This window comes from Tetrao urogallus, assembly GCF_951394365.1.
Source record: "Tetrao urogallus genome assembly, chromosome: 2".
Classification (NCBI taxonomy): Eukaryota; Metazoa; Chordata; class Aves; order Galliformes; family Phasianidae; genus Tetrao; species Tetrao urogallus.
In genome coordinates this window covers 49694004-49714133 of record NC_136814.1, presented here as the reverse complement: position 1 = coordinate 49714133, position 20130 = coordinate 49694004, and the positions used below count along the sequence as shown (strand labels likewise).

The window sequence follows — 20130 nt, the reverse complement described above, 5'->3', positions numbered from 1 at the left end:
TTTGTGAGTTGGTCTTTTATAAGCTTTTGTAAATACAGTCTTTCAGAGCAACACATGTACATACATGTCTATAGTCAGGAATGAAATTCAGAAAGTCATTGAATCCAGCTGCCCTTCCCCACAAAACAGCAAGATAGGCCTTCTTGCACACACCTCTGCAACAGCTTCATCCCACAACCACTACTATACAATTCTACATTTGCTAATGTCTATTCATTATTTTATATTAAATCTTTCCAAAACAAAGATGGAATTTCACCCATCTGCAAAACAGTAATTACAGCAGCGAAGAGAATGGAGATGGCTGCTTATTCTCTTCACTCCTTAGTGACTACCAAAAGAGAAGAATTTTACTAATAATGCAGAGGAGGGTCATACCACAACGAAGAGTAATACCTGAAAAAGAAATCAAACCAAATCACTCAGAAAGTAGAGCTCTAATCTAGCCAGTTCAAAGACCATCTAAATAGAAGATCTGTTACACCAAATTTAGATAACATTTTTCTTTCATTTGGAAGAGTGTAGAAGAAAGAAAAATCACTGGATATTACAAATAAATGAGAATTTTCATGTGGAGAAACTAGCAAGAGTTATTAAAATTCCCTGGAAATAATATATTCCAGGATTATTACTGTGAGTTTTCACCTAATTTTGGACAATATTTCATAAGATGCTTCACAGAAAAATGAAGACATGTAATTTGGTCTTCTGAAGGGAGTCTGGAGAGTAAAATTCTTAAAAGTACACAAGTTATCTCCCTGTACATATTAGTGAGAGAAAAGATAAATACTCAGGTACATTTTAGGCAAACTGTAATGAAGTTATGAGGTGAAACGCAGAAGTCACCAAAGGGAAAGGAGGAAAGGTACTAATTTATTTAACGACAATTCAGAGAAAACAGAGTATCACCTTACTGATCCCCCTATTTTGCTTTATATAGTAACAGATAAACCACTTGTGGTTGCAGGGTGCATATGAAAACTTACATAAAAATCATCTCCAAGCATGCATTTGTTCTTCTCATTAATGCCTCATTATTTCAATGCTTGAAAGTAAAACCTCTGCTTATAATCTATGTGATAAATAAGTCTAATGTACACAGAAAATATGAATCAGAACAGAAAACCCTGAATAACTTGGAAAATAAAACATTATTATGCAATTATATTACAATTTGAAAAGTCCAGAATGCTTTCAAGCAGCCATTATTCACATTACTGTACTAAAATGAGACAATAGAAAAGACTTACGTACAAAGTACACAAAGAAATATACCCAGAGCTGCAGTGCCCTCGCAGTGAGGCTAATTTTCCATTCCATTAAAAACATTTCTACAGGCAAAGGCAGCTCCAAATTAACATGCAATATTTTGTTAAAAGAACTCCAAATAAATGCCATTAATCCCTTTCACTAACTTCAGCGGCAGTTAGACAAGGCTCCGTTTTCACAGCAAATGCTGTGAACACCCCTCCAACGTTAAACTTCTAGGAAAGTTAATATTTTTTAAAGACAGACTTTGTGGGCTTTGAAATCATGCTCAGTGATGTGAGATTTTTGAACTTGATACTTTTTGTCTTATTATGTTACACACTGGGGAAACAAACCAGCACCACCAAACAGCATATTTATTGCATATATTAATACAAACATACATGGCCGTAGATAGTATGTGCACACTTATTTTCAGCCATATGACCAGAGGCCTAATGGGAATAGTTCAGTAAACATACTGCTCTCTTCAATCTCTTCTAAATTGCCCCACTGTACTGATAGCTATATCAAGGGTTGCTATTTTCTCTTATGCTGCTAGTAAGTCCATTGAACTAGTAAGTCCATTGAGCAGTGGACATAGTCTACCTTGATTTCAGCAAGGCATTTGATACTATCTCCCACGACATCCTTATAACAAAGCTGAGGAAGTGTGGGATAGACAAATGGACAGTGAGGTGGGTTGAGAACTGGCTGACTGGCAGAGCGCAGAGGGTCGTCGTTGGTGGTGCAGAGTCTGGCTGGAGACCTGTAACTAGCGGTGTTCCTCAGGGGTCTGTGCTGGGTCCGGTCTTGTTCAACATCTTCATCAATGACCTTGATGAGGGGATATTGGCCACCCTCAGCAAGTTTGCTGATGATACAAAGTTGGGAGGATGGGCTGACACGCCTGAAGGCTGTGCTGCCATTCAGCGAGACCTGGACAGGATGGAGAGCTGGGCAGTAAGAAACCAGATGAGGTTTAACAGAAGCAAGTGTAGAGTCTTGCTTCTGGGGAGGAATAATTGTATGCACCAGTACAGGTTGAGGGATGAGCTGCTGGAGAGGAGCTCTGCGGAGAGGAACCTGTGTGTCCTGGTGGACGACAGGTTGGCCATGAGCCAGCAGTGTGCCCTGGTGGCCAAAAAAGTCAATGGCATTCTGGGGTGCATTAAAAAGAATGTGGCCAGCAGGTTGAGGGAGGTGATCCTCCCCCTCTACTCTGCCCTGGTAAGGCCTCATCTGGAGTACTGCGTCCAGTTCTGGGCTCCCCAGTACAAAAAAGACAGGGATCTCTTGGAAAGAGTCCAGGCGAGGGCCACGAAGATGGTGAAGGGCCTGGAGCATCTCTCCTATGAGGAAAGGCTGAGTGAACTGGGTCTGTTCAGCCTTGAGAAAAGAAGACTGAGAGGGGACCTGATCCAGGTCTATAAATATCTAAGGTGGGGCAGGGTGGTGAGGCTGGACTGTTTTCAGCAGTGTGTGGAGACAGGACAAGGGGAAACGGCCAGAAATCGCAGCATAGGAAGTTCCGCACAAATGTGCGCAAGAACTTCTTTACAGTGAGGTGACGGAGCACTGGAACAGGCTGCCCAGGGAGGTCGTGGAGTCTCCTTCTCTGGAGATGTTCAAGACCTGCCTGGATGCCTACCTGTGCGACCTGCTGTAGGGAACCTGCTTTGGCAGGGGTAATTGGACTCGATGATCTCTGGAGGTCCCTTCCAACACCTACGTTTCTGTGATTATTATTTTTGGGCTGGTAAACCCAGACAGAGGGAATCCCTGATCTAAGCTGCAGGTCTGAAGACATTTCTTAGCCAGTTTGATAGCATCAAGTTTCTAAGATAGTCATTTATCTAGAAAATCAACCTTCTCATTCTAATTTTTTGTTTGCACTTCTATGTAGCACTAGCTTTATCAAACTCTAGCCTGCAAATCCATAACTATAAAAAGAAGCATCGGAAGAAATTTTTCAGTTCACTTGCTGCACACCAAAAATAAATCTGTATGTACATTTAAGTACATACAACAATTTTAGAAGTCCAGATTTCCTTACTGTAATTGCCTTTCAGGTGATGGTATCTGTGAAACAAAAGATGATGTTGCATGCTTGTAAAGCCTTGTGTTTTATTAAGTCTTCAGTAGAGAAGTATTAATTTTAAATCAATATAAATGTGGGGAAAAAAAAAAAAAGTTGAAGTTGAGTGGTTGTTCTAAGGAATAGGAAGGAAAAAGACAAACGATTTAGAAATCACCATTTCTAAGATAACTCTCCAGTGAAAATTAATGTGTCTCATCTTCATTAAAAAAAAAAAAAAAAAAAAAAAAACATGGTGATCCCTCTACAGTCAATTGCAGTATTTTCTTTGACTTCCTAGAACCTACCAAAAGTAAAGTTATCTGGAACAGGACGTGTATGATATACTTCAGTCAACTCCTACATGATTGAAAACACCACCAAACATAGAGAATATTTATACTCCTCTTGTATAAAAGTGGCTTGTGTCTAAAAGTGGACAAAAGATAACTGAACGATTCCAGTTCAAAACAATTAAGCTACATATATGCAAACTTTTCACCAATGAATAATGCTTTTTCAGAATTGTTAGCATAATAAGTATATTAAGAATGCTTACTCACTAAATATATTAAAGATTTTCTAGGATTTTTTGTTTGTTTGTTTGTTTTTCCAGAAGCCCATCACTGAGACATTAAATCAAAAGATCAGGAAACCCAGTTATCTACTGACTTTTCTCTGAAGTGATCTTGCTGACAAAACTTAAAACAGAAATTTTATAGAGATCAAAGGGTTTCAGACTGAAGAAAAGGTTCACTGTGAATTTGCTGTTTGTTAACTAGTGGATGTTTGCAGATGATTCATTTCACTCTTTGTCTCACTAGTATGCCCTCAGTCAACATTTTGAGAAATTAATAGACAGAGGATTAGCAGAAATAAATCTTCTGCAACCCCAGTGATGGATTTTAGTTACAGCAGAATGCAGGCAACTCCTTCCAGGATCAGAAATGGAAAACAATGGCAGTTCAAGGACAGAACACCTAATTAGCAGAAATAAAGAGACCATCTTTAGTAAAGTTCACCTGACTCTAATAAACTAGCTTCAGTATCTAGTGAATCAGTGAGCATAAAAAAAGATTTTTCTTCAGTGTGTTACACATGATGAGGCCATATTAAGCACTAGAGAATCTCTAGAAATCTATATACTTTTCTAAGTCTCAAAACCTACAGCAATAAATGGATGCCTTGCTCATCCTGCATTCACCCCAATAGGCTCTGGACATGGAAAGTACATATGAGCTTATGAACATCACCACAAAAGGCTGTAAGCAGCGAAGCTTTTATCAAGACACTGAGAGACACATCATCATTTGCCAGTTGTTGCCTATACAGCTGCTGGTATGGGCAATATGTCAACACCTCAAGATGTAAATCCATTAGGTGGCACTGGAGTGATTCCTGGTTTGTTTGCTGAAAACTAAGAGTAGAGAAAGGCTTTATGTCTATGCATGACTGCACAGACAAAAATGTGACCATTTTACATGAAGAACAGTTCTAGCTATTCATCAGTCTGCTATGACTGTTTGTCTTAAGCATGGCTTAGCTGAAATACCAAGGTGCACATGGACTACAAAAACTAAATTTCAACAGGAGGATGGAGAGGTACTCCAGTTTTCTTTTTAGAAATAAACCATAGTGATGAAGTTTCTTCAGCATTAAGCTGCTGCTATAGCTAAGATTCAGTCATTTCCACCACCACCATAAGAAAATACGATCAAAACTACACATTAGGCATTCAGAAACTATTTGCAGGAAGAAGCAACTGATGATTCAGACCAGTTCTTGCTGCAATGAAACAAAAGTAACCTAGATGCAAGTACGGATGCAAACATATTAACTGTTCTGTCAAGTGTAAAAATCTTGGCTGTAGGACAGCCAAACTCCCAAGCTAAACACCGATGGGTCTGAGCTTATACTGATACAAAAAATTCCTAGCACAAAACCAGGAAGTGCTGCTAGTGACAAACAGTTCCCTTTCTCTTTGAGTTGATAAGGGAATAATGCTCCAGAGGCTGTCAGTGGTATTCATGGAAGTGCTTTTCCATTTGAGATAAATGTTGGTCTTGACTTCTAGTTCTCCTTTGAACTCTTGTGTGGATTTTCAAGAAGCCTAGAGGATCCTGGACTTTTAGTAATGGCTAAATTTCAGCTGAAGCATATGGTTTTGTCTGCCTTTAAACATTCTTACAATTTTATTTGGATAGAGCATATGTCACATCACATCTTAAGGTGCAGAAATATATTGCTATGTACCCACTCTAAAATCTTTCCTGCAGTTCAACAATAAATTAAATTATTCACAGAACATATTGTAGATCCTGTGGTATGCTATATAATAGCTAGATATTATTAGCATCTAAGTGTATCATAAAACAAAGCAGTGAAAATTAATTACATTTTTCCAGAAGAGAAAAGAAATACCTTTGTGCTCATAAAACAGACCAGTCTGATCATCAGTTTTGAGTGCCGGTCTACTTCCGGAGCTGCTCTGGATTGCTGTAGATACTCAGCAATAATTACAAGTACCATATCTTGCCAACTATGTCCACAATTGCTTTCAGGCCTTACAAAGCATTAACAGTCAGAGACCAAAGCAAAAACCAAGACAAATGCTCTCCCACAATAATACTTTGTAGCAGAAACAAGCTGCACTATTTCCAGTACCTGATTCTCTATCGCCTTCCTGTTTTTTGGATCACTAACAATTGAGAGCTGCAACTCTGCCATCTTTTTCATCTTGCTGTCCATATCAATCTTCTGGAAGAGACTCTTGGTCTGATTTTTCAGTAGCCGAACTGTGTCCTCCTTCCCAAGTTTCTTTGCAAAGAGGGAAGCACAGGCTGAATGTATGGCAGTAACCCAGTTTTCCAGATCTGTCTGACTCGTCGCCTGTGGAACAAAGCAATAGTGCAAAATTACAACCAGGAAAAAGAAAATCAAAATGAATCTGCAGCTCTAGGACATTAATTCTTCCATGGTTTCCCTGAGACCTGAAGTGTTTTTTTTCTCAAAACTTCTCAAGTAAGGTTTTAAAGCTACACAGAGAAAGAAGCTTTTTCCACACTGTCATGACTTGTATCCAAACTCCAGCTTCTGCTTCTTAGACCTTCTAGGTCTGAGGGCTCTGGGAGCACAACAGAGCACACGAGCTGTGGGCAAGATGTGACTTGCATTCTTCAGCCCTCGAAAGTTGACAAATTTCAAAAATAAACGTCCTCTTGCAGAGGTAACATAGCAACAGGGATGATTTTAAAAGTTAATTTTGGAGAAGAGGAGTTTGCTTACTTTAAAAATGCCAAATTAGTGTAGCAAAGCACAGCAAAGTTAAGAGAATACATCTGCACAAAGTGTCTCCAGAAATGTTTACAAGTGTGCCTATGAATCAACATGTTTTTATGCACGCGGTTCCACATAATACTGTTCTTTATTAATATTTTCAGTACTGCAGTTAAGCAGCCAAGAACTATTTTTAACCTTCTTTTTGAATGCTTCACTCAACTGAGACATTCTCTGAGGCTAGCAGAGTCAGAGTTGTGTCCATCATTCTGTGAAGGCACAATGCTGATAGATGTGAAAACATTTGCAATGACACTTGATTTTCTGGAAGCCTGTAATAATCAACCAGAATTATCTTGTATGTTTGTGATCTATGTTCTCTTTATTTTTGAACTGTAACTGGCTGAGTCAACTGGTGTAATATTGTACCCTTGAAGTAGTATTGTACACTTACATCAATACTATAACACTATACCATAATAATGTAACTATAGCATCATTTTTAAGTCACAGACATGAGACTGTATGTGTATGTGTAAGAATCACACAAGTGCATACTCACAGACACAACACATAATGGAAATAATTAGAAAGTTATGTATGCATTCTGTTACCTGGAATAGGTAGACATCTCCAAAAGAATTGCTGAGACAGAACACATTTTCTTTCTTGGGATGTTCTGGAACAGACTGGACTATACTGTCTTCAGCAAACAGAGCGTATCGAGGCAAACTACTCTGCTCCATTGAATTCCTTCCATAGGTCTCATAGAACAGCAGAGTACAACCTTTGGAGTTCAAAGGGACAAGAAATGTGAAGAGAAAATCAAGCTCTGGATCTTTCATTCAAGTTCTCTTAGATTAATGCTTCCATGAATTAAAATTCCCAATGACAGAGAATATTAGTTCCCCTCTTTTGAGCTAGAAAAATGAGTGGGATCCTCAAAACTGGGAAATAGGAAAAGTTAATATTGAATTTGCCAATGTAAATTTAGAACTGACGTCCAATAGAGATGCAACGAATATGCAGGACTTAAAAAATAAACAAACAAAAAGAACAGGATAGCTCAGTAAACTCAGCCTATTAAAATATTTAAGCCTGTAGAAAAATTCCTGCTTAGTTCAATCAGCTTGTGTGTTCAGATATTATTTAAAAGAATCAGCTCTCTCTCAATAACCTTTGTAGTTGCAGACAAAAGATTTGCGATAACATTTGTCTTCCGAAAACATGCAAAGTGAATAAACGTCTCAAATTTAAATTGGACTTCCTTCAATCTACCTGAAAACTGTCTACTTAGACCATGAACATTATCTGGATAATTTAAAACAGCTTAAAAGGATTGACTATGATCATGTTCATTCTCATTGGTAGAGTAATATGTAAGATGTGAGATGTACATCCAGAAAACAAATTTCATTCTTGACAATCATGAATGCAAAGAGAAGGAGGACAGAAGAGCAGCCTTGGTCCCAGTACCCAGAAGTATGATTACATTGCCTTTGGCAGTGAAGCTGGCGTAAAAGCTGTCTGCCTCTCCTCTGTTCCTTGCCAGCCATTTATTGCTGCCGTGCATTACAGCCCACTGTCCTCTGAGATGTACCGATTTACATGCCCAGGCAGCCACAGTCTGAGGTACTAAATAATCTTGTTTAAAATTATCTTGGATTTCTGAAGAATTTCTTAACCCATTTCTGCATCTAGAGAAAAGGAGTAAATCCACCTCACTCTCATTCCTGTGAAACATAAAGGCTAATACTAAAGGAGTTGATGCTGCTTGTTTTTTATAATTGAAAAACTAATTAACACTAGACTATGGCTGGATGCTTAACCTGGAAGAAATAAAAAGAGATACTATAAATATAATATGAAAATTATCTAAGCAGTTAGAAAACTCTGAGACTGTTGGTGGATTTTCCAGCAAGGAAAACCTTTTCTAAAAGATATGCTTCGATTCAATCAGGAATTAATTTAAAGACTTACAGCCACATTATGTATTGTCTCAGACTAAATGACCACAATGGTCCCCTAGGGACCAGAAATCCATGAATATATTACTGTTGTAGCCCCTATACATATTCAGTAGATAACTTGAAACTCAGCCAGTATAAGGATTAAGTTTGTTAGGGCTACACCATTGTTATCTCTCTGGTCTGCTTTTTCTTGGTTGTTTTTTTCTGTTGTTGTTGTTTTTTTCTTCAAATCAAAGAAACAACACAACAGAAGGCATATACTTAGGCATATAACTTCGGCATATCTACCTAGGTACCTAGGTAGTTTGTATAAAGGGAATGTTGCAAAACCTGCGAAATAGAAATGTTTCCTTTATACATGCATTTATAATAGTTAAAACCAGACATCAAACTTTCTTTTAACATTTCTCTAACTTTGGTACACTTAACATTGTACTAAAAATCCCAAACACATCATCCAAATTCATGTAATTTTGAGATAGCGGTTACTCAAAAGTTAGATCTGGAATCAGAACAAAAATCCTTGATTTTGGGGGTCCTTCTGCCTGATTAAGTAAAATGATTTGCTTGCTTGGGTTTGTGTGGCATATCTGTTTTGAGAAGTTAAGAGCCCACTCTTTCTCTCACAGACCAAATACGGAGTATATGATAATAAGAAGTCAACGAGATGAACCTCATCACATTCTCCAGTGCCACTAAATGTAAACCAGTTACAGGAGAAATGGAAATCACAGGTTACTGAGCAAATCAGTTGACAATTGGAAGGTTTTAAAAGGAAGGCATTCAATTAATAGCAATTCCTGTGCACTACCTAAATGCATCTTTTCCTACTGCTGCCCAGAGCATCTAGCAGAATATTCAGGATAAGAGCAAATCTTACAGAGCTGCTCCTATCCTTTTCCCTTACCCACTCACACTTGCTCTCCTTTACAATAGAGACAGCTGGACATCTCTGCAGTAGGAACAGAAGGATGTGGTTTGTTACACTGCATATCAGACATACCACTTCTTTAGGAGTTTCACCATTACAGGACAAACAGAATCAACAAACTGAAGTTTCCTCTTGCACTCTTCAGCAGCAACACTGTACAACCACTTCCACTTTTGTATTTTAGGAAAGTGCAAATTAGTTCTATTTAAAACTTCCACATTTCCCCCTACAAATTATCAGAAAGGTAACTAAAGATATGTTGCCTTTTATTGTGGAAGCTTACATGTACAAAACCAAACAAGTAAGTAATAGTTGAAGAGCATGCATGTGTGTTAAGGTGTATGGCACTCAAGATATATCTTGGGGTGAAGCATTAGTTGGTTTCATGAATCCTAAGAGAGCCACTGGGACTGATTATAGTTCAAGTATTTTCATCAAAATGTGAACTGAAGGGGAAGTGCAGTTGGAAAGCAATTTCCCTCATTAAAATAAATTAATTAGACAAGACAGATGGGAAAGAGAGATCCTCATGTTATTATTCAAACATAGGTCATGATGGCCCTGAAAGTGAAGCAAAGGTCTCAGGACACGTCTGCTTTGAAGTTTGGCATACAACAAATGGTTATTTGCCTTCTGTGTATTTACAATTTAACACATCTCACCAGAGTGCAAAGAAATACACTGCTCTCCATTTGCATATGTGGCTATTTTAAGTCATATTTTAAAATATCTTGTCTACTTAGATTTCAAGAACAAATTAAATACAGATTTAGTCAAAGTGCTGCATCAGGGAAAACTAAAGCAAGAGACTTGATCTTGATGCAGTATATTATGAAAACAGAACAACGCCTTGATATCCAGACAGGCAAGTTTATTTTGGCACCAGAACTCTCTACAGGACAATAAAGGTATGAGATCAAGGAAATGAGAAATATGTATTTAAAACTGTTAGCAAAGTGGAGGAGATTCTGCATCATGAGTGCAGCCATATCACTCATCTTAAGAAGAAAGCATTATATCGAATAGTCATAATGTTAGAAGCTAATAAAGCTTTTTCCAAATATTTTTATTATTTCCTTGTTATGGCTGGGTAAATGCAGGTAGCAAGAAGGGAAGTGACTTATTTAAGGTAACCAGTAAGCCAAATGCATAGCAAGGAACCAAACACAAAGAGCCTGACTTCCTTCCCAGAGCACTTCATTATCCTAAAAACATACAGATAACTAGTAAAATATATTACACTTTCTGCATTTGACAGATTTGTTAAGAAACTGCTAGAATTTTAGAGGAGGCAGATAAAACTCATATTTGCACTCCTAAACACAAACATATAATAAAAGAGTGGCATTCAGATATTGTTTTTCCCTTTGTATATATTGCCTGTAAGCATGAATCATGCTACCTGATGATCAGTGTAAGTAATTTAAGCTGTTAAGACTGCCTACATTTTGATCCTTTGATAACAGGTCTCTGAATTGTAAGGCAGAATTGCTACATTCTTGCAAGTTTGCTTCCTTCAAATCAGTACTATCAAGGGTAACACTCTCCGCACTCGCTATTTGATGTTCATTTTTCTTTGGTCTACACCCATGCAAAATTTTGAAAAGGGCAACCTGTGGGAAAGTTGTTATTTTCTCTCCTCCAGTCCAAGATATGCTAGGAAATCATTAAGTTTGATCATTTCCTCACTCATTAACTTAGCACTACATCCTACTGAAAGGCAAATCCTTCAGATACAATTCAAAAAAAAGGAAGAGAAAAAAAAAAAAAGCCTGCGAACTCTCACAGTAAATTCCTTTTCCTCCCCACAATAGATGTTATTTTCCTTCTCACACTTTCTGACACCCGTACACTTCTTGCAGCACACCTACCTGCTCCATTACTCTGAGCTATCAACACACACTGCTAGTGCAGGGCTAAACACAGTAATCACACAGCAGCCTACAGGCAGCAGCCTCTGTTAAGTGGATTGCCTTCCCACAGCAAGCGAAGAGGGGGGAGATGGGAAGGGCAAGCATTCTAAAAGGCAAAAGTGCTCAGCAGTACAGAGCAGGCCATGGGAAAGACCATCTGCAGAAGGAAGGCAAGCTGAGGAGCCCTGGAAATTGCTGCAACCACAGAAGCAAGCATCCCTTGCTGAGCTTTGGGCATTGCAGTCTTTCCCCCCTGCTGCTGCTACTGCTTCTGCCCTGAATGTAAACGTTTGTCAGAGCAAATGCCTCAGCACGGAGGTACTGACCTCTTCGTTAACTTGCCACCTGGCAACAAGCCAACTGTTTTCACCTTAAATTACCTCAACTTAAAGTAAACTTTATAACAGATCCAAGGAAACATCGTGCCTGAGCCAGGGACCATCAGACATCAGGGACCAGTTAATCCTTAAATTTTGACTTCCTCTGATAGAGAGATGTAACTTTTCTATTTTTACCAGTTTTGGTTCAATTCAGTCTTTGACCTCCAAATATCCCAAAGCATCTTCTAAAACCCCAATTACATTTAAATGCAAGAACTGGGAAGTCAGGTGAAACAATGCCTGCTACAGTAAGAAATGCAAGTGCACATGCTGTACTAAATACACGAGCACCATCTTGATTTAGTGGGCTGGTTTGACACATGCTTCACTTCATGTGTGAGAGTAGACTACATTAAGTTACAGGAATTGCTAATAGGAACCATCACTTGGGAAAAGCTGTGCAGACACAATGGAAATAATTGGTGCTGCCAAGCCAGAGGGGAAACACGGCAGTTTACCTTTGAGTGTTACCCAGTACTGCTTCCACTTTCGCCGTGTGACCAGCTCCAGCTTCTTCTCTTTCTGCAGGGTCACCAATGGTTTGAAGAACAGCCACCCTGCTTTGCGCACCACTCCTTGCTCCTTCTCATACAACAAATCCAGTTGCTCCAAGGAGCTGAGGGACTCGCTGCTGGAGTCCTCCGTTTCTGATGAGGTCTCAGTGTTCTCCAGGTTTGTCCTGCTCATCTCCAGCTCCCGCATGAAGTTTTCATAAATGTTCTGCCTCAGCGCATCACTGCTGACTGCATTGGTGGACTCACTTCTCTGGGACAGGATGTGACTGGAGCTGGGTGACCACAACAAAGTAGGATGCTGTGATGGTGCCAGCGTGTCTGTGCTGAAGTTGTCCATTCTGCTGTCAAAGTATTCGCCCCCATCTTTACATTTGGGTTCCTGCATATTAAAGGAAGTTGCCAGAAATAAGTCACCAGTAAGTCTGAGTGCAACCAGGAATAACACCACAGCACGTTGCTTTATTACAGGGCTTTCAATGCTTTGGTGACCCTGTAAATGCAAGGCAGCTACCTTTACCTTCAAGCATATCAGAATCGATTTTATCTGTTTTCTCTCTGTCATACAAAATGTGCATAACCAACAACAACAACAGCCCAAAAAAAAGTCAAGAGTTTAAAATATTTTAAGCCTGTTAGTATTGATTAATGAAAATCTAATCTAATATACAGTTTAAAAAAAAAAAAAGGCAGGCTTGCAGACTGGCAAGAACCAAGTTTCCAAACTGCAGAGGTGTGTATTTTCTGACTTGCTGGAAACCCCAAGGGAGCTTGACTATCTCATCAAGCACCCACAGGCCTTTTCCCAAACTGCACTGTTAGTTTGTCCCTGCACTGAGAGGCTAGCCAAACTAATTTGAAATAATTGAGTCTGATGACATCCCCATGCCTTGCTATATGGCCATTAATGCACGTCCAGCTCCTGCTTCTGACTATCTAAGTGGGATCATGCTGGCAGCTTGGGCTTTGCCTGTCTCAAGCCTTTCCCAATAACAAGCTACTCACTCCCACCTCTCCCAGGTGGTCAGGGGTTTCTTATCATGCAAAGGAGGGGCACACCAAAGCCATCTGTTATGCTTCCAACTTACGTTACTGATGGTATTTAAAATTAATTTTAAGATACACATAACATAACACAAAAATTTTGCTGCCTTTTGCTCTAGAGAAATTTTCTAGAGAAAATTTGAGACTGTTGCTTGAAATGTGTGAATGAAAACAAAAGAAGAGATGGTTACAAAAATCGAAGATGTGAAGCTATTTACCCTCATAAAAATAAAGCTATTCTACTTCTAAGTTTAGACTACTTCTATAGCTGCATTTATTTGCTTGCAGATCAAGTAAATAACCCTTGGTCTTCCACAATCTGCTTTCACCAGAAGTTTTGAAAGCAACTACTATTTTTTCCTTTGCTTTCCACTTGAAGCTCTCAAACAAGCAACGTTGTGTTTTGATGGTAGAATGGCCTCCACATGCAATCAGGAGTCACGGTGAGCCCACACCCAGGTGCAAGTCTCACAGGGCAAGCCACCTGTCAGGCTGTAGGACACTGCTGCTGATGGCACCCCAAAAGCCACACTCAGCTGAAAACTACGACCCTTTACAGTATGTTTAGCTTCAAGTCTGGCTATACAGATCACCCTGCCCACCCACAAAGATCGAATTCTCACAGTACGGCAGCACTTCTCTCAAACCCTGTGGCAAAGCTTTCATCAGTGTTAGAGTGGAGCTCACTGAACATCAACAGTTTTGCCAAATATGCCTGCAGGAAAAATCCTGAAATTCAATGAAAGGATATGCATTTTCCTATATATACAGCTTGACAAGATATGTACCCTTTTTCATTGGTGCCCGTGAGAATAGATGAATACATCCAAGGCAACAGTGACTGTAAACAATTTTCCACAGGCAAGCTGAGAGATGGTTGAGGGGGGAGTGGAACCACATCTGTAATGTGTTTAAGCCCACAGAACAACTGTACAAGATGGATCACAGAACTGCACCAGCCATGTGCAGTTCCGTGGGAATGGAAAGCTTTCTCCACCTACTTTTTAATTACTGTTACTGAACATATGTACCAAAATTTTGTTTTAGTTGTTTGACTATTTATTTGCCAGAAACTGTCCTCCAGAAAATATTAATGTACACTTTATGAAGCATATCTATTTATTTCAGTCCTAAATCACTTATTTGAAAAGCAAAGAAAAAAGCACATATAAGAAGACGATTTCTATGAAGGGCCATTACTGGAACAACACACACCAAGGAAAGAGAAGTAAAGAACAACCTAACCACCAACAGCCACCAAGCACGTCTGAAGTTTTCTCAGAAAGGATGCACGATGAATGAAGAGCTGGGATTATATACATTCTGCCATGACAACATAACTTGTATGTGCTAAAAATGAGCAGCAGTGGCAGCGTCACACAGTCTTTGCTGGTCCCCAGGGAAGCTGTCACTGTGGCAGTATCTGGTCGCTGTTGCTCATGGTGCTTACCCTGCTCTTTTTCCCATTGTTGTATCTGATGATAGAAAATTCCCACTGTATCTGTGCAGCTGCATTCAAGCAGATCTCTTAATGTCTGAGATATATCCTGGATTAATTGCAGATAAAGCAAAAGATAAAGAGGATAACTAAGATACTAATTAGACAAAGTGACGCATGTAATAATTAGTTGTAAGGAACAAGGCAGGAAGTAATGCAGGCTGTTAAATGCATTAAGATTCAAGCAAAAAGTGGGACTTAATGCCTGCTTTCCAGCCAAATAAAGAGTTTATCTCAGTGCACTTTTCTTTTAAACTCTCTTTACACCATCAAACTTCATGCTCACACATGCCAGTGCATTTCAGAAATGATTCTTCTGAAAAGACTACTTCATGCAAAAGCCTATCTGCACAGAAGTTTCCGGTGGCTCATTTTTTTTACTTCATACAGCATCAGCCCTTTCTCTACATGTTATACAGACAGACACAAAGGCAGTTCTTGCACCATGATTGTTAGAAGGAACTGACTGCGGCAAGTCTGCCTAGGTCCTGTCCATGCATCCCACATGCTCAACACACACCTATGATTCTCTTAAAATGTATCATGATACAGCATCTTCCCAGTGCTGTTCCATAAAGAATTAAATCAGTGAGGATGTGTCATGCAGTACAGCACTAGCGATGTACAAAAGCAGTGCATGAGGATACCATCCTGCAAAGAAAGCTGGGCTATGGCACAGAACAACAGCAAGTCTTTGACATGAGATGATAATTGGAAAGGCAAACTCAGTTCCAGGGTATAACAGACCGAGTATCAGATCAAGCCAATAAGGAAGCATCCACCTCACCGGACAGGACACAGCCAAGGGCTCATCTGGAATATCCCATATCTGAATCTGGTTATGAATGATTCAAAACAGGTGCAGAGAAAGGGTGCCAGAACAAAAAAGAAAGACTTTGGTCCAGGGGACCAAAGACAGTCTGCACAGCCCAGAAAAGGTGGGCCAAGAGGAGATACAATTTCTCCCTTTAAATAAATTGTAACAGATTAAATAACAAGGAAGGATAATTAGCATAATGGACAATACTGGCATCAGAAACAGACTGGCTGGGACTATATTTAGTCTGCAAATTAGATGAGAAGTTCCATGCATCTGAGTAAGAGGGTTTGGAAATGGGCTTCAAGTGGGGTAAAAGCGTACCAGATTCTTGGCTGAAATTGGTTCAGTTATGAAGGAGGTTATACTCCGCTGCCCTTCTGACAGCAGGGGGCTCATTCCAACTGCCCTCATTGTCCTTTCTAGCCTTGAGCCCTCATGCTGCAGCAGGCTTGGCAGAAGGGCCCACCCACCCACCCAAGTACCAGTGCTCTGGCGTACCAATCAGGATATATTCCAGCTTTCACTTACTCTCAGCCTAAGTGACTCACAGCAACGTAACGAGGAAGGGACACAATGTTCAGAGCAAAGAAGAAAGGCTGTAATCACGGTGATGAACAGTCCTACTGACTGGGACTAACCAGCTGCCAGCAGAATCATGCACAGTGCTTTTGCCCTTTTGAGTCAAACGAGCTGGTGAGAATATAGTCATCACTATACTACAACACAGCAGCGCTCCAGAGAGATCACAGGTTATTCAAAACATGTGAAGCAGAAAGAAACTCACCAAACCTCACAATGAGGGAAAATCATAAAGCACTTGCTGCCTGCTTTTTGTCTTGCCTGTAGTTGGATACTTGTCTGATAAAAATCGATGACTAACCATTTCCTATACCTTTTTCTAAGAAATCATCATTTACAGAATTGGAGCCAACTTCCATCTATCAAAATCAAATCTGAGTTTGATGCAATCTCACTAGCAGAATTTTTTCTCTGTGCCTAAAGTAAGCTCACTGCACAGTGAATTCAAGGCAGCTATGAATCCTGCATCACAAATACCATTCTGAAAATGTCATAACTAAGTAATACATGGCAAAGGTCTGGGATGCAGAGATCATATGTAAAGCCAGGCTATAAAATCCAGAATAGCTGCAGATGTCAAAATCAGTGAAGAATCCTGGCAGGAAGCACTGGGGCCCACTTTACTGATTCCATTTTTTTTTCTGCTTTCTCTTTCACAGCTGAGTAAGAAGGTGAAAAGACAAAATCTGATAAAATACATGAGCATCAACTCACAAAGCAGTGGCTCAAATACATGGCTTTCATTTTCATCTTTCCAGTTCTCTAGCCCTTACCTAGGAAAGAAAGAGCATTATATGATCTTAGCTGTTAGCTAAGTTGCAGAAGTAAGGGTTCCTCTTACTCTCTTCACACTTCAAAAGCAGCCAGCAACCCAATATTGCTAAAACAGAGCAGATCCTTTATTTAGAGAAGCACGGTGACTGTTCCTATATGACTGACATTAGAGAAGATTAAAAAAAAAAAGTTTCTGCCCTCCAACTCAATGTTTGAACTCACACAGAAGTCCAGGTGCAGTCTGGCATTTAAAGAGCTGACTCTGGGACGTATGACTGGAGACAAGAATTTCATTCCCAACCGCAGGAATCCTACATTCCTATTAATGGGATTAGTTTTAAATTCTTCTAAGGAAACATCCTTTCCCTCCCTCTTGCCCTCCTCCCATCTCCTTCTTCACAACATCAACTGCCGGCAGGCCAGATGGCAACTCAAGCTCCTCCATCTGGCAAGCTAAGCTCATGCACATGAAGGAGGAGGGCACCCCATGTAAAAGCTTAATGGGAGGAAGATAAGAAGGCAGCAACTCTGGCCAGTGGCCTGCAGCTGCTTGCCTCACTACAGGTAGGCCAATGGAGAAATCAAAGTCAGTGACAAAGCATATAATAGAAACACAGAGTGTTTGCAGTGGTATTCTTAACGTGCTGCTTTTCAAGTTTACTTCCACTGTTCCTTCCATGGTCTTTAAATGCTAGTCTAATTTTCATATTTGAAGCAAAAAGAAGGCTTAAAAGCTCCAAGTTACTCCATAAATAACACAATGAATACAAAAGCTAATTCACTGAGATGTTAGAGTTCTGAGACTCAAGTTAGCTAAAAAGGTGACAAAATAGGAAGGGAAAATTTTTACACAGAAATGCTTTTTTTTTTTTTTTTTTTTTTTTTTTTTTTTTTTTTTGTTCTTGTTGTTAACACTTATGTATAACTTCTGGGTTGGAAAATTTCTCAGAATTCCATGAATTACCATAAGAAACTATTAATTCACTATTCTGTTAGAAAGATAAACATGATTCAAATCTACAAACCAACTTCCAGACACTTAGGCTCAGGACTGTTTGTACATACCTGCAACTTCCTTTTCTTCCTCGAGAGACTTCCTGTCCAATCACTGATGCGCCTCATTCGGCTTTTTAATGTGTCCTTCTTGGATGCATCCTCAGTGAGGGGCTTGGACTTTCTACATGGGAGCGTGTAAGAGGAATAATGAGCAGGACTTCCCTGCTCTACCCTGGAGGGAACATCAATGTCTGAGGCGAATGATACACGGTTGCTTAGGCTACCGTGAGTATCAATATACTCATCAGACAGCCTGATCACAGGTGGAGGAGTGCTTTCCAAATTTGTATCCTTATAGAGATCTCGAAGTGAGGAAAGAGATGAGCTTTGATTGAAGGACTTCTTGTCGCCTGCTGGGAAACTGGCATGAATGCTTGTATCTGGAGTGCTCCTAGTCATATATGGACCATCCAACTCATTGATATCCCCAGCATTTCCCCAGAGAGAGTCATACCATGAAGACTCGGAGCTTAGGGAGCTTCCCTTACTAGATCGAAGCCTTGAATCAGTAGGTGACAGACGATGGTTTGAAGAACAGTCTGCACTGGAGTTCCTCCTGACATCAAGCAGATTATTTGACTTAGATTCCAAGGTAGGTGAATACCTCAGCAGCTGGACTGGCCCACTGGACTCCTCAGTTGGTACTTTGCTGTTGCTACTGTTGTGGAATTCGACTCTCAAGCAACCATCCAGCTTCCCCAGTGTTTTAATAAGTACTTTTGGACTTCTCCTGTCCTCTGATGGGGAGGTTGATGCAAGACTCTCATTCTTTCCGTAGCATTTTAGTATGTGCCCATTGCATTCTCGGGGAGCAGCATGATTACTTCCAGCTTGAAGGCCAATATAGTGGAAACCATTATCAGGCAAAAACACTGCATTATTTCCTGGACAGTAGTCCCCTGAGGTGTGTGTCCTGTGTTTGGCAAGGACGTTACTTTTAGAGGCCTTCACCACAGTGTCACCAAGTCTAGCTGAATAAGGCTGACTACTCTTGAAGTGCGAAAGGCAGCTTCTAGCAAGAGACCTTGACTTGTAGTTTGAGCCACTGTTGGTATGTCCCCATCCATGCAAGGAGCAAGACTTTTCATCTTTAGCATGAATGCTGCGAATTTTTAGAGAGCAAGGCTTCTGCTTGGAACCAGTTGAAGCAGTAGCATGATTTTTTGATCCCTGAAGACTGTATTGGCTTTCTGAATTCCCCATTTTCCACTAAATTAAGAAGAGTTTCATTAGAAACAATGGCCAGAAGACAAAGCAAAAAGTAATAGACCATATTTATTCTCCGAACAGGAAAGTGCCTTTTTAAAAAGTTATATGAAACAATTGCTTCAAAAAAACCCAAATGATTTACAACATCAAATTCATAATTGCATTAATTTTAGGGGCAGCCTCAGAAAGCCTATTCTCTGCCGGATTTATTACCCCTCTGTTTTAAAGCTGGAATCTAAACCCATTGAAATCACGTCAACACCTTTCTCCACCCACACCCTTGGCAACATCTTTTTCTTATAACTTACAAAACCTCTGGCTCCCAAGAACAATGGCATAATGAAAGGGAGACAGCAAGATAATCATCACTTAGATGTAAAGTGAACTGTACTTTCAGAGAAATCCCTTCTGCCAAGAAACAAGCAAACTGCAGTTTCAGCTTGACTGGCTTCTATGCAACCAAGTATTGCCTCAATAAACTGTTCGGCTAACTCCAATTTTATGTTTAAATGCAGTCAGTCCAGGAGAAGAGGAAGGAAGAAAAAAGAACTTGGTTAGTGAAAAGCCTCATCTTCCATTACAGCACAAAACTGCATTATGTTCATTCAGCATGGGGTGGTTTGATAGTTCACTTAATAGAACATGCATCAGCTTCTTACTGAATTCACAGGGAATGGTGCACACTGGAGCAGGCAACCTGCCAGAGGGAGATAATTACAATTTTGCACCTTCATAAAGTGTACTCAAAAGTAAAAATGATCTCCTGTTCCTCTCGTTACTTGGAGCGAATCTCCACTGTTTGTAATCACAGGATCACAGAATGGCCAGGGTTGGAAGGGACCT

General features: G+C 39.9%; 1 protein-coding gene across 3 annotated transcripts in view; it reads right to left on the bottom strand.

Moving 5' to 3' along the window:
- Positions 1-19281, bottom strand: part of TIAM2 (TIAM Rac1 associated GEF 2) — a gene marked incomplete at both ends in the record, with an annotated part of 85873 nt that extends 66592 nt beyond the window's left edge. For all 3 annotated transcript variants that reach the window (XM_079532591.1, XM_079532592.1, XM_079532593.1), the window contains 4 exons: positions 5990-6214; positions 7216-7388; positions 12254-12689; positions 18088-19281. In XM_079532591.1, the coding sequence (XP_079388717.1) occupies positions 5990-6214; positions 7216-7388; positions 12254-12689; positions 18088-19281 (2028 nt within the window). The remainder of the gene's footprint in view (positions 1-5989; positions 6215-7215; positions 7389-12253; positions 12690-18087) is intronic.
- Positions 19282-20130: the final 849 nt, after the last annotated feature.